This window comes from Simochromis diagramma, unplaced genomic scaffold (assembly GCF_900408965.1).
Source record: "Simochromis diagramma unplaced genomic scaffold, fSimDia1.1 OVJJ01000746.1, whole genome shotgun sequence".
Lineage (NCBI taxonomy): Eukaryota > Metazoa > Chordata > Actinopteri > Cichliformes > Cichlidae > Simochromis > Simochromis diagramma.
This window is the reverse complement of record NW_024386757.1, coordinates 3,394,508-3,407,997: the sequence shown is the minus strand read 5'-3', so window position 1 is coordinate 3,407,997 and position 13,490 is coordinate 3,394,508. Positions and strand designations below refer to the sequence as shown.

General features: G+C 44.4%; 1 protein-coding gene across 1 annotated transcript in view; it reads right to left on the bottom strand.

Annotated features, from left to right (window-relative positions):
* The window catches only part of cdk19 (cyclin-dependent kinase 19), a 75,820-nt gene that overhangs the window by 58,841 nt on the left and 3,489 nt on the right, over positions 1 to 13,490 (bottom strand). Inside the window, exon 2 of the mRNA XM_040028010.1 lies at positions 9,797 to 9,872. Within this exon, the coding sequence (XP_039883944.1) occupies positions 9,797 to 9,872 (76 nt within the window). The remainder of the gene's footprint in view (positions 1 to 9,796; positions 9,873 to 13,490) is intronic.

Genomic DNA, 13,490 nt, shown 5'->3' with positions numbered 1-13,490 from the left:
GCTGATGCAGAGGCTGCAGGCGAAGCTGATGAGGAGGCTGCAGGCGAGGCGGAAGCAGAGGCTGGACCAGGTGACGGCGAAGCGGATGAAACTGCTGCTGCAGGCGTGGATGAAACTGCTGCTGCAGGCGTGGATGAAACTGCTGCTGCAGGCGTGGATGAAACTGCTGCTGCAGGCGTGGATGAAACTGCTGCTGCAGGCGTGGATGAAACTGCTGCTGCAGGCGTGGATGAAACTGCTGCTGCAGGCGTGGATGTTGCAGGTGGTGGAGCAGCTGGTGGTTGGACGGGCTCCTCGGGCCCCCCAGCGAAAACAGTCACAGAACCAGCGGGCACCAGGGTCCCTGGCACACACAGAGCAGAACCAACAGGCACGGGGGCCTCTGGCAGGGACAACACAGAATCAGCAGGCGCGAACACCTCTGGCAGGGACACCTGTAACTGAAGCTGTACTGGGCACTGGCTCTGCCCAGGCAGTGCTGGCACGGAGCAGTTCTTAGGGAGCTGCTCAATCTCCAGGGGTCCAGAGTCTGCTGGAGACTGAGACCTAGCCTCTGGTGAGGCCCTGGAGTGGCTAACTGCCCCTAAGACAGCTATGTTATGGAAAACACCCTGGTTAGGAATGAGATTTTCTCCCTGCATAGTGGTGGGGAATGGCTGAGTGGCTGGTGGTGGTTGAGGTCTAAGTGAAGATAGGGATGGCGTAGGTCCTCCTGAGTCTCTGAAGCATGGTGGCTGGAAGAGCTTAGAGGAAACGGCCTGTCTCAGAAGCTTCTGTTCTGAGTGAACAGATAAACAACAGTATTTTGCAGGCTGGCTGAGTTTGCCTGGGCTCTAAGCAGAAACAGGAGGCAGAGGCGGCTCAGCTAAGCTGCCAGCGGAGAGAGGAGTGGGCTGCACTAGCTCAGTAGTCTCTGGAAATGCAAGCTTGGCAGCAACAAGCACAGTTTTTTAATTGAATTTTTAGTCACCGAGTTACTCGTCAGTTTATTTGTTTTAGTTCTAGACTCTACAAGAGCATGAACAGAGTTATTTGTGTCTCCTAAGATGAAACCGCCCCCCTCGGATGGGATAGAGGAGGCGTTTTTGTCACTCACCCCAGCCGGCTGCTCAGAAGTCCCAGAATCTGGCTGAGTTAGGGGGTGCCGGCGGGGTGAACGACGTTTCCTCCCTGATGAGGGAACAGAGGTGACGGAGGAAACTGGTGATGGTGGAGCGATGAAGGCTTGCTCCTCCTCCTCTGACCATATTGCTGCCAGGAAGGAGGCCGGTGAGCTAGGCTCAGAATGGCACGAGGAGGAATTCCGCGGCAGCCGTATTGAGATTCCCCTCTCAAATGGCAGTCGCCGGTGTGTAGTGGAAAGCTCCGTGCACCACTGCTGCTGCTGTGGGGGCTTTGGGACAGAATACCGGGAGCGGGCAAAAGCTTGTAGCACCTCCTGGGCTTCGTGCAGCTGGTCCGTCAAGCCCATAAATCTTTTTAGTGGGCGCAGATGAGGATTTCCTTCCAGGATCGCTTCGATAGCGTTAATCCCAACTGCCATTGCCTTAGCGTACTTAGTGTGGGAAATCCACTTGACCAGGCTGTGGATGCGGGACAGATCACACTCCCAGGATGAATCCGTTGGGTCCAGGTAATGGTCGCGTTGTTCTGTCATGGCTGTGTACCAGCAGGCAGGGAGGAAGGACCCAAAAAGCAGGATTCAGTTAGGCAAAGTTGAACTCAAAGTAAACAGCTTTTGCAGGTTGCAGATTGAACAGGGGACAAACTATACTGGGAAAGTATAAACTAACAGGCAGATGATCAGGGACCAAAACACAGAGCATAGACTGAGGGTGAGTAGACATTAACGACGCGACACTGACACAAGGACACACTTGGCTTAGATACACTGAGGGAGTCATCAAGGAATGAGAAACAGGAGGGAGACACAACTGAGAGGGTTTGGGCTAACGAGACACGGGGAGCAAAGCTAGACACACTGACATGAGGCACAGCCTTTCACAATAAAACAAGAAACAGACACAGACTTGACACTGAACTGAACCTATACTAAACACGAGACACAACCCAAGAACTAACCCCTCACAAAGAACATAGAATAATACTAATAAACAAAGTATAACAAAAGGATCAGAATACCAAACCATAATACAAAGGAATGTAAGAACTGAAAATGCTGGGTCCAAATGACCCAGGACCGTGACAATCCCATGAGCAGCAGTTTATGCCTTGTTTATGCCAAAGATCAGAGAACAGCCAGACTACTTCAAACTGATAGGCTGGGAACAGTAACTCAAATAACCATTTGTTACAACTGAGGTATGTGGAAGAGTATCTCTGAATGACAAACAGCACTTGAAGCAGATGGACTATACAAGTAGGGAGCCACACTGGTTTCACTCCTGTCAGCTAAGAACAGGAAACTGAGGCTACAATTTACATAGGTTCACCAAAATTGGATGACCATCTAAATTTGGTTTGAACAAAGACTTTTTGTATTTACCCACTCAGTGATTTTCCATTGATCAAAGGCCTACCAGACATCTGTTAGGGTTAGATTGGCGTACAACCCATTAGTTGGTCACTGTGTGCAAGTTTCCCAAAATGATAACCAATGTTTAAGGAGGAGTAGCAATACTTTTGAATAGTGGATTAACCGACAGAGAGACGACAGGTAAAAGAATGAAAGTCTGTCTATAGCATAAGCTCATTGGTATTTGGCCAGATGAGCTAAAAATAACAGAATGCCTATTATACCCATTCCAAAGACAACATTCTTAAACTAACCACCCAAAGACACTGTGTCAGCCCTTGTCTGATCGCCCCTTTAATCACTTTAAAGATTTCTCCCCTCGAATTAAAGAGATCTGAAGTACAAGTGCAAAACACACAGATCATTTGCATAATACTTGTAATGGTTTAAATCCACTGAACAAACAACCAGCCAAGTTTCATAGTCCACGCTTTTGAACTCTTTCAAAACCCTAACGTTCAGTTTTCCAAAACTGTTCACTGCAGCACAGAACTATTGTAGAAAATGTTGGAAAATAATTACTTGTTAAAATTAATCATTATCACTGTAAGAAAAGCAAAGGCAGCCTAGCAATGTTTCGCCCCAGGAGACAGAGACTGTTATGGTCTGATCTGATTATTCTGGAAAAGAATGCTGTGACAAAAGGATATATCCTATTTTTAATTTTCCAGATATCAAAAACAGAGCAATTTTATCATCAGAGGAGTTATGAAAGGGATGATTGTTCTTCCAAAAGCTTGAAAGACAAAGCAACGCAACTGTATCCTTTTAACCCACTAAGCTCCACTTGTGAATGAAACATGACACCCAGTCAGATCTCCGTGAGCAGCCAGTTCTGCAAGTAAAAGAATGGTCCAACCAAATTTCTAACAAGACCCGTTTCACGCACGTCAATGTGAATTGTTGACCAGAGAGGTGTGACTCATCAATCATCACTACGCATCAAAATCGCAATTTGACTATTCCAAGGATGTGACGCACTGCTCCACACTCTGTTTAGCACAAAACTACAATCAGGACCAGAAAGAGAGATTGTTGAGCAGGCATGCAATCTGACACCTGCTGAAAGGCAGAAACTGACAGGCTTTAAGAGGGGACAGACAGAGAGATATACAACTGGCTTTTGCTTAACCAAACTATCTAAAAAAAAACAAGGGACCCTGAAAATGTAAAATCAGAACTTAACAACTGGGACCTGCTCTACCAAGAGAGCTTGTGCACAGTCTTAAAATAAGTGGGTCTTAATTTTTTATCATCCACCAGATTGCCAGTAAACCACTTACACATACAGTACTCAAACAGTAAGGAACAAGATCACCATAGCCTCAAATATTGCATGTTTCTGTGCCGTGCTGAAGGCTGTCTCTTGAACAGGTCTTCTTTTTCTTCCATCAATAGTCCCCAAAAACCACAGTTCACCATATTTAGTCCATATTTTTACAAAATTGCATGTGCTTCAAATTTTTCAAAATGACAAATTACATGTGTGATAATTTAAGTTTAATTTATGGCTCAACCTCCCTGGGAAAGTCTATGCCAGGGTCCTTGAAAGGAGAGTCCGTCTGTTAGTAGACCCTCAGATACAGGACTAACAATACGGTTTCCGTCACGGTTGTGGAACACTGGACCAGCTCTTTATCCTCTCGAAGGTACCTGGGAGTTTGCCCAACCAGTCTACATGTGTTTTCGACTTGGAGAAGGTATTCAACCGTGTCCCTCGAAGTGTCCTGTGGGAAGTGCTTTGGGAGTGTGGGGTGTTTGGCCCATTGCTACAGGCCATTCAATCCTTATACAACCGTTGCAAGAGCTTGGTCTGCATAGCCGGCAACAAGTCGGACTCGTTCCCAGTGGGAGATGGGCTCTGCCAGGGCTGCCCTTTGTCAGCGATTCTGTTCGTAATTTTTATGGACAGAATTTCTAGGCGTAGCCGAGTGGCAAAAGGCTTCCACTCGGGTGGGCTCAGAATCTCATCTCTGCTTTTTGCAAATTATATGGTTCTGTTGGCTTCATCGGGTGATGGCCTCCAGCTCGCACTGTAGTGGTTCGCAGCTGAGTATGAAAGAGAATCAGTACCTCCAAATCTGAGGCCATGTCCGCAACTGGAAAATTCATACACCCACGTGCAAGAATTATGATTTGGAAATATATATATAGTCAAATTGAGCATATGAAAATTTCTAATTCTAATAGATCTCCTCCTCTACAGGGGTTTAAGGGTACTGGACTGATAATGGTGGTCAGGCTTCTTGATCACTTCCAATGTTCTACAGATGTTAAGGTTAGCAAAGGACCAAAAATTCTTCATTGCTGGTTGGAACACCTAAAATATATTTTAAGCATACTTTTAGAGGTATATTTAAGAAAGAATATTTTTAAAAGCAGTTTTTACTACTGAAGAGGACAATACATATAGGGCAAATAAATGATAAAAAACTGATAAATAGTTGAGGACACAGACAGTGAAGCCTCCACAGTAGGATTTAGGTCACAGACCTCTACATATCCAACCCACCGACAACCAACCAAAGCTGCAGACAGTCATCAATAGACAGCTACCGCTAGAACCGTGTAGGGATTAATAAAAGCATCAAAATGCCACTGGGTCTGCCGTGGTCGTTTACAGTGGTGCCGAAACCCAGGACGGGAGGCACGGCAGATCCAGGAGTGGGCCAGCAGAGGGAGGAGCTGGCGAGAATGGTGGCCGAGCTGGCAGCCACGCAGCAGGAGCAGGCGGCGGTGTGGCGCCGCAGGCGGGAAGAGCTGCAGGACCAGACTGAACGCCACCTGCAGAGGATGGAGAATCTGGCGGCGCTGATCCGGTCCTGCCCGACACCACCGCCACCCCCACCGGCGCTCCCCAATGGCGCTGGAGTGGAGGAGATCCAGTCCGTGCAGGCGCCCGTGCCGGCCCCCAGGTTGCGACCAGCTAGCACGCAGCCTGCCACAGCGCCTGTCCCCACACCTCGCGTGGGAGCCGCTGGGGCTCTGCAGGGCCCGGTGCCCGTTCCTGCGCCCCGGAAGAAGGCGGCGGAGCCGGCAGCGGTGGAGACGGCGCCCGAGGAGCCGCTCCAGCTGGGAGAGACAGCGGCGATGGCGGCGTCCGAGGAGCCGCTCCAGCCAGGAGAGACAGCAGCGGAGGCAGCGCCCGAGGAGCTGCTCCAGCTGGTAGAGGCAGCGCCGGAGGCGCAGCGAGGGGAGCCGCTCCAGCCGGCAGCGGCAGAGGTGCAGCGTGAGCTGCTCCCACCGGGAGGGGCGGAGAAGCCGCGGGATAAGTCGGTGGTGCCCGTGCTAAGGGAGTCCGCGCCACCGAAGCCCGAGGTTAGCGGGGTGAGCAGAGCGGCCTCACCTCCACCAGAGGCCGGTGCCTGCCGGACATCTGCCCAGCCGCCTGCGAGCCGGGGCGCACGACCGCACCGACCGTGCCGCGTCCACCTGCCACGCGGCCGACCTCCGGACCAGCTTCGCCGACGCTGCTGGGTTCGCGGGCGGCCACTTGAACTCACAACTCCCCGTCGCTTGGCCAGGGCCCAGGGGCGCCGACGGTCCAGGCTGATCCCCTCTCCCGCTCGTGGTGGGGGGAGTACGTTCGGCCGGATGGTTCCCCGGCCTCAGTCGGGCGATGGGGGTATATGGGGGTATGTGGCGGGGCGTGGCCTGCTGTGCCGTGCAGAGGAGGCGGACGCACCTGCACAGCCCCGCCGAATTAAATATTGTACTGGGTCCTGTGGTTGGGTTGTTGGTGTTATGTTGAGCTGGAAGCGGGAGAGCTGCAGCTCTGAGTGCGAATGTACAGCAACCGTGTAGGGATTAATAAAAGCATCAAAATGCCACTGGGTCTGCCGTGGTCGTTTACAGCACCATAATCCTTAAACCAGTATGAGAGGGTTTAAGTTCTATATAAAAGCTCTACAGCAGTTTCCAAAATGACAAACATTAGTAACTACTTTAACTTGCACAGGTGACATTGTGGAGTAATGCCAGTACAGCAAATTTTTGACACTCACTGCTTCAACACATTCATGTAGCCAGAGATGTTTTACTGTATATCAAAAAGCTGACAGAGGCTAATTAACGCAGGAAGTTCTCCAAAATACTAAGGGAGGATTCAGGGTCATCTGATCCAACCGTAACTATATACTTAATCAAAGAAGAAAGTTCTAGGCCAAATCTTAAAAGTAGAGAGGGTTCCAGTGTACTGAATCCAAACTGGAAGCTGGTTCCACAGAAGAGGGGCCTGAAAGCTGAAAGCTCTACCTCCCATTCTACTTTTAAATAGTCTAGGAACACAGTATAGGGCAGAGACCATCTGCTGACTACCTTGAAAAACTAAGAGCAAGCGCATTGTCATGGTCCTGATCTGACGACTCAATGTTTTGTGTTTCTTTATAATATTCTGTGTTCTTGTTTATTGTGAATTCTCCCTGCAAGTTGCTTTCTCTCGTGTTCAGGTTTGTTGTTTAGGTTTTAGTTTTCCCAGTGTAGTTTATGTCTAAGTTCGGTTTTTCGCCACACTCTCCTTTTGTTTGTTGTCACTCGGGTTCTGTGTCAATAAAGCCCTCTCACTTCACTGCATATCTGCATCTTGGGTCCTTTGTTAAATTCACACAGCTTGCCCCGGGAACCCGTGACACGCATCTGGGAGAAAGAACCATTCATTTTTAAAATAATCTCACTCTATTTTTTCAGAAGACTGTATATCCAGTAGATATACAGTAAAACCTGTTCTATGTTGACAGATGAGTAAAATGCAGTGGAACCAAGGTCTACAAAATCCCCACGCCAAAGAGTGAAAACCACATACTATACGGCTGAAAGCTGCTGTCCTGGGTTCGAATCCACCCCGCAGCCCTTTGCTGCGTGTCCAAGCTTTTTTTTTTTTAAAGAAAAGCTCAGTGTAATAATACTGCACGTCATTTAAATCAAGTGGACTTTTTGAGCTTTTATGTACAGTCGACATGTCTTAGTAGAAATCATATATCTATGTTATATCAGTTTTCTTTGTGAAAAATGTACACACTACCCAGAACATCACAGGCAAAAAGAGGAACTGAGAACATGCAACACGTTGTTGAGTGAGTTTAAATGTTACTGGGTGGCAAAGGGGCATGGAAACTACACTGAGTTTGGTCATTACTGATGGATATGCTGGTGCAGAGTCATTTACTGTGTTTACAATATACAGTGCTCAGCTCCCCTCCAGCTGATCATGTTATACATGAAACCAGAGACCTTTACATAACAGCTCACCAGCCTGTCTGGCCACATTCTGTGTCTATCGGCAGGACTTGCTAAGTGACATACTGACATGCACTCAACCAACACGACGTCCCCTCTACTGACCTGACAGAGTCAAACGTGACAGATGGCTACCGAATCTTACAAAGTGATTATAAAAATAAATAAACACGTCTATTGTGTGAAGCTTTATGCAGAAATATTGTAAACTATCCAAGTGACATTGTTTTGTCATTCAGTAAATGTACACTGCAGCTTCTTTTTAAGACTGAGAGAGTGGCACGCCCATATTGCTCACATGATGGGGGGAAGAGAATCTGACAATGAGTTAGAAAATTTTTGATAAGAAGGTACAAGTTGTTTTCTTTTTACTTCTTACAGGCAACACTGATGTTTTTCTATTGCAGCCTTGATCATGATCGTGGTGATCATGTGGTGGAGAGTAGATACACCTGGTATAAATTTGAAACGTCTATGTTGCTTCAATCTTGAGTTATCACATTCACAAACTGCCACAGGGTGACCACAATAACCCATCAACCTTTTACTGCTGAGGGATAAAAAAGCGTTTATTATATTCAGTAAAATATTATTCTGCACATGGCCTCTTTATCAGTGGCATGGCAGTGAGGAGAAAATAAGATAAGAATAAAAATCCTTGAGTAAGCTGTAGAAAATCAAGTCGATAAAAACTTAAATTAATCAATTCTGCACCTTTTTAAATTAAACAAGATATATTAAGGTGTACAAACCACAGGTAGTTACAGCATCAGTCTGACCCATTAAATATAATACGATACTTTATCTACTGAAATTTTGCCATTTTAAGTTTACTTCACAAGTAAAAGGGTGAAAACCACTGTTAAATAGATCTAATGAAGTGTTAGAAACATTCTTTATGAGAAGAGAAAATGCTTCTCATGGTTTTATGTGTGCAGGCAGTACATTTGTGGAAACAGTGCCAGTGCTAGCATCAATGTCATCACTTACCCACTTGAACTATATTCTATTACGTTTCCTTTCTACTTGAAAAACATGCCCCAGTTCATTAAAAGCTTCAAAACGAAATGATCAATATGACCATCCTTGGGCTGTATGGATTAGAACAACTCAGGAGACTTTTCAGATAAAATACTTTATTTTACTTTATTTCTTTGACCTTTTTAAAATTTACTAAATCTATCAGCGATTCTGATTATAATGAATCTGTTCTGAATATACTGAGCTGCATCTCTGCCAAGTTTCATTCAACAGACATGAAGCAAAACAACGCTACATTCATTTTAATTTTAGCAGCCGCGGGTTGACCCTTTACTAACTTTACTCTGTATTTTAGTAGCAGACTGTACCTGTTGCTTGTAGGGAACTAGAATCAAAACTACAAAGGAGCATGTATCTCTCTATCTTCTGACCAAAATGGTTACCAGTTCTTACTGTCTGTTCTCCCATTAAGAACTTCAAAGCAATCACTTAAAATCCTCATCTTGGACAAACTCTGATACTATTCTATATATAACGCTAAAAGAAACATCCAGACTAAGGAGTCTGCTTGAAAATATTGAGTAAGTCTTCACAGGATTTTGTGATATTTGCTGATGTTTATCTCTGCAGCAAATGAAGTCATCTCGACATCTACCAGGTCGCTGGCAACCCATTTAGGGTTAGGGTTTTTCACAAGTTTCGTCTATGATAAAAATGGACGTCTGTTTGGATTAACCAATTCAATTTTATTTATATAGCGCCAAATCACAACAACAGTCGCCTCAAGGCATTTTATATTGTAGGGTAGACCAAACGGACACAGTCTTGGCATAACAATCGTGTTGCCAAAATGAATGTATTGAACTCCATGTGAAATGTAACATCTTCTAGTTTCTGAAAATTAGCCTATTTAGCAAGTAGCTAAAACAAAAATATCCTGACATAACATTTATACTAAGCAAAGACTTAGTGGGTGTTAAGAGGTTAAAGAGCCTGAGAACAACATGGTCATGTAAGGCCTTAGTAATGAAAACGGTAACTTACAGCAATTTCCCTGCAGGCAGACATTGATATTCCAGTGCCTTCTATTTGTTTCAGTGCATACTCCTTCTCATCTTTCCTGTGGTGAGAAAAAGAGAAAATGAAGAATATTAGAAGATGGCCAACAAAAAGGCTTTTTGAGGGTTTGATTAGTAAAGGAGGTGTTTTGCAAGGAGGATGAGGACAGCAGAGGGCATAAAAAACATCCTGTGGTTCAAGTTCCACAACTGCCATAGAGGAATCCATGTTATTAGTGATAGCTTTTGGCAGCAAAGATCCATTAGTTCCCTGCAGGAGTGCTCCCTAGGTCTGGATAAGTGCCCCCAGTGAAATTCCCCTTGATGCAGGGACGAAAACTCGAACTACACACTGACACTTCCAAAGCTCTCAGTTGGCAATTTTCCTCTTTTTGCAAGGTAGTCATTTGCCGTTGTGCATCAAATTTGAGCATGAAAATCAGTTAATAAGTGAAATGTGAGCCTGCAGGGCCGAGCACTTTCAGCAGACCAATATTGATTATTTGAGATAGGCAGAGTTCCGGTTAAGGAAGCCCAGCCTGAACACAGAGCAGTGGAGAAAATAAGGGCTAAAAGGATTCATAAGTCTGTTTACAATAAGCAAAGAGGCATGATTAAAATGTAAACACACTCAGTGGACAGTGTCCAATAACAACTTCATTCAGTGAGCAGCCTGCACAGATCAAAGAGGTCCTCATGGTGGTAATATCAAACACTTTTCAGCCTAATTTGCATTGGAGATGGTCACGGATTAACTGGAGCTCTCAGGCACACATCTCTAATACTAATTAAGCTGCACAGATGCTCAAAACAGCTCAAACATTTAATCCTTTAGTCTATAAAAAAAATTGCACATTAATATAATCAATTTACTCAATAAAACAGTTTATCCACTCCGTAATGCAAACCAGGACAAACTTACAGAGCTTGACATATAAAGATGGATCCAAACACTGTAAACCCAACTCTATATGGGGCGATCGTGGCTCAAGAGTTGGGAGTTCGCCTTGTAATTGGAAGGTTGCCGGTTCGAGCCCCGGCTCGGACAGTCTCGGTCGTTGTGTCCTTGGGCAAGACACTTCACCCGTTGCCTACTGGTGGTGGTCAGAGGGCCCGGTGGCGCCAGTGTTCGGCAGCCTCGCCTCTGTCAGTGCGCCCCAGGGCAGCTGTGGCTACAATGTAGCTTGCCATCACCAGTGTGTGAATGTGTGGATGACTGGATATGTAAAGCGCTTTGGGGTCCTTAGGGACTAGTAAAGTGCTATATAAATACAGGCCATTTACCATTTATATGCTTGAAATTTCAATTTTATGTCAGAAGATGAAAGTGATTATGAAACAGGTTCACTGTTTTATAGATTAAGGAAGCCCCACTTAAACACATTACACTATTAACATATATAGTGTTTATTTCTACTGTGTGCGTCTTCTGTAGTCTATGTAGTGCCCATAGTGCCCTCTATGCTTGCAGTACTAATTATGAATGTTTGCTAATAGAGGTGAGAATTACCAGATATCCCAAAATACAATATTATTACAACACTTCACTCACAATACAAGACTATTGTTATTTGTAACCTTTTTAATAACATTATCGACATTTAAAGTGCAAATTATGACTTCAAAAAACTGTCAATGTCACAGTCTATTCAAAAGTGGTGGTAAAGGTGCAACAAACTCAAGCTTTGGAAAACCATTACCATTGGTTGCTGGTCACCAAATGAAATTTTGTTGTATCTTTCAACAATGACAAGTGCGTTATCACATTGTGAAAAAAGCCACCATTTTTGTTCTAGCATGTGTGTGACTGAGCCATTGGCTTGCTCTGAATAACTGTGTCCAGTGTCTGATGGTTTTTCAGTTGAGCCAATTTAATGTAACGTAACGTTAGTCAAACAAACTTGCATTAAATTGGATGGTTGTGCATGAGATGAAACCTCTTCTTTGAAGTACTCCGCGAGTATTTTAATTCATTCATAACACTGATATTTGGCATCCCTATTTAATAGATTATTGCCATACAAAATATTGCAATACTATGCTGTATAGTTTTTTGTAACCCCACCCCTGTTAGCTAAATTATTCCACATGCTTTTTTCTGTCCTAACTGAAACATTTGTGTTGACTTGATAAGCAAAAGTAACTGTAACTATCGAGTGTATTTGGCAATTTGACAAAAAAATGTAATTCTAAAAAACGTTTGATCGAGAGTTTAAAAAAAAAACAACTTGGGTGTGTCCCTCATGATCTGCCTGCTAGACGTTACTAATGAGACACCCTACTCAGTGTTATCCATGGTAACTGGCCGGTGTTGTGGTTGTTTCTTCAAGTTGGTCGTTGTCTTTTTTCTGAGTGTCTTAAATATATGCGCATATATCCATACAGTATATGCATCATCTCCAAAGCAGGAGGGTTTAAGCCATGTGGCACATCAGCAGTAACTTCAATAAATATCAGTTATTTATTCACATATTATATATATCACAGCCCAAACAGGCACTGTCAGATCTACCGTAGACAGTCAAAGAAAGAGTCACAGTTTTACACTAACTATTATTTGCATTTCTGCACCATGTTCACATATGGATACATTTTTGTATGACAGACCTTTAACCTGTATGTCTAGATTGCACGGCGGACTATGTTCACAGACAGTGATCTCTGGAGCTCCTTGGCCCATACAGTAATTTTGTGAGACACATCCATCAAATTAAAAATGAACATTTTCTTCATGAAAGAGCAAAATGTCTCTGTGTAAATATCATAATTCTATGCTGGATTCTGAATTCAATGTGATTTGAAAAATCACTACATTCTATTTTTAATGACTTTTTTGAGAATATGCAAACTGTAATATTTTATTATATTCGTAACAATCCCTGAAGTGATTGTTCTTTTGGTTTCTATGAAGCAGGCCCAGAGCACTCTGAGGAGACACACCACTGACTATCAATCCTTTTCAAATCGGCGATACATTGCCCCACAACACCCACAGGGCGAGTGTTGGCTTATCTGCTCAGGCCCCTTCAGGCCAGCGCACAGATCTTGTGATGGTGTGCGTGAGCCAGCTCTGTCTGCCTCTGCCATAATGTCTCTACGGTTCACGTCTTCCTCAAAATTTGGAGCTGCGGTCTGGTGCCCTGGTGACTGGCTCTTAGCAGATAGTAACACCCTTAAAATACACACATACACAAGTCAGAGAAAATCAGCACTGGTAATGTCTGAACAAAGTTTTCTTTGGACCTGAACTGCTGTGATTTCATAGAACATTGTCACAGTACACCCACAACAGATTGTACCAACTAGTGGTCTGTTCTCAAAAGCCATACAGGATACTTGTAATGAACCCACTGATACAACTCACAGGAGCTGACCAGAAGCAAGACAGATAAAGCACTAAAAATAGCTATAAAGAAATGAACAAAACTTTGCTTTTTATACTCTTTATCCAACAGTCACGGTTAAAAGAAATTTCAATGACTTCCTAACCCATACATCCACCATGAATTCCTTCCAGGACTAACTTTATGGCACTGTAAAAACATGCATCCATCACTGATAAAACTATCTATAATGTAGTTATTAAGACACACTGAGCTGTTGGTGGGACGTGTTCCACTTGTAAAAAAAGCAAAACTGGATCTTTATACTTCCAAGACACAGCATTTTCACATGACAAC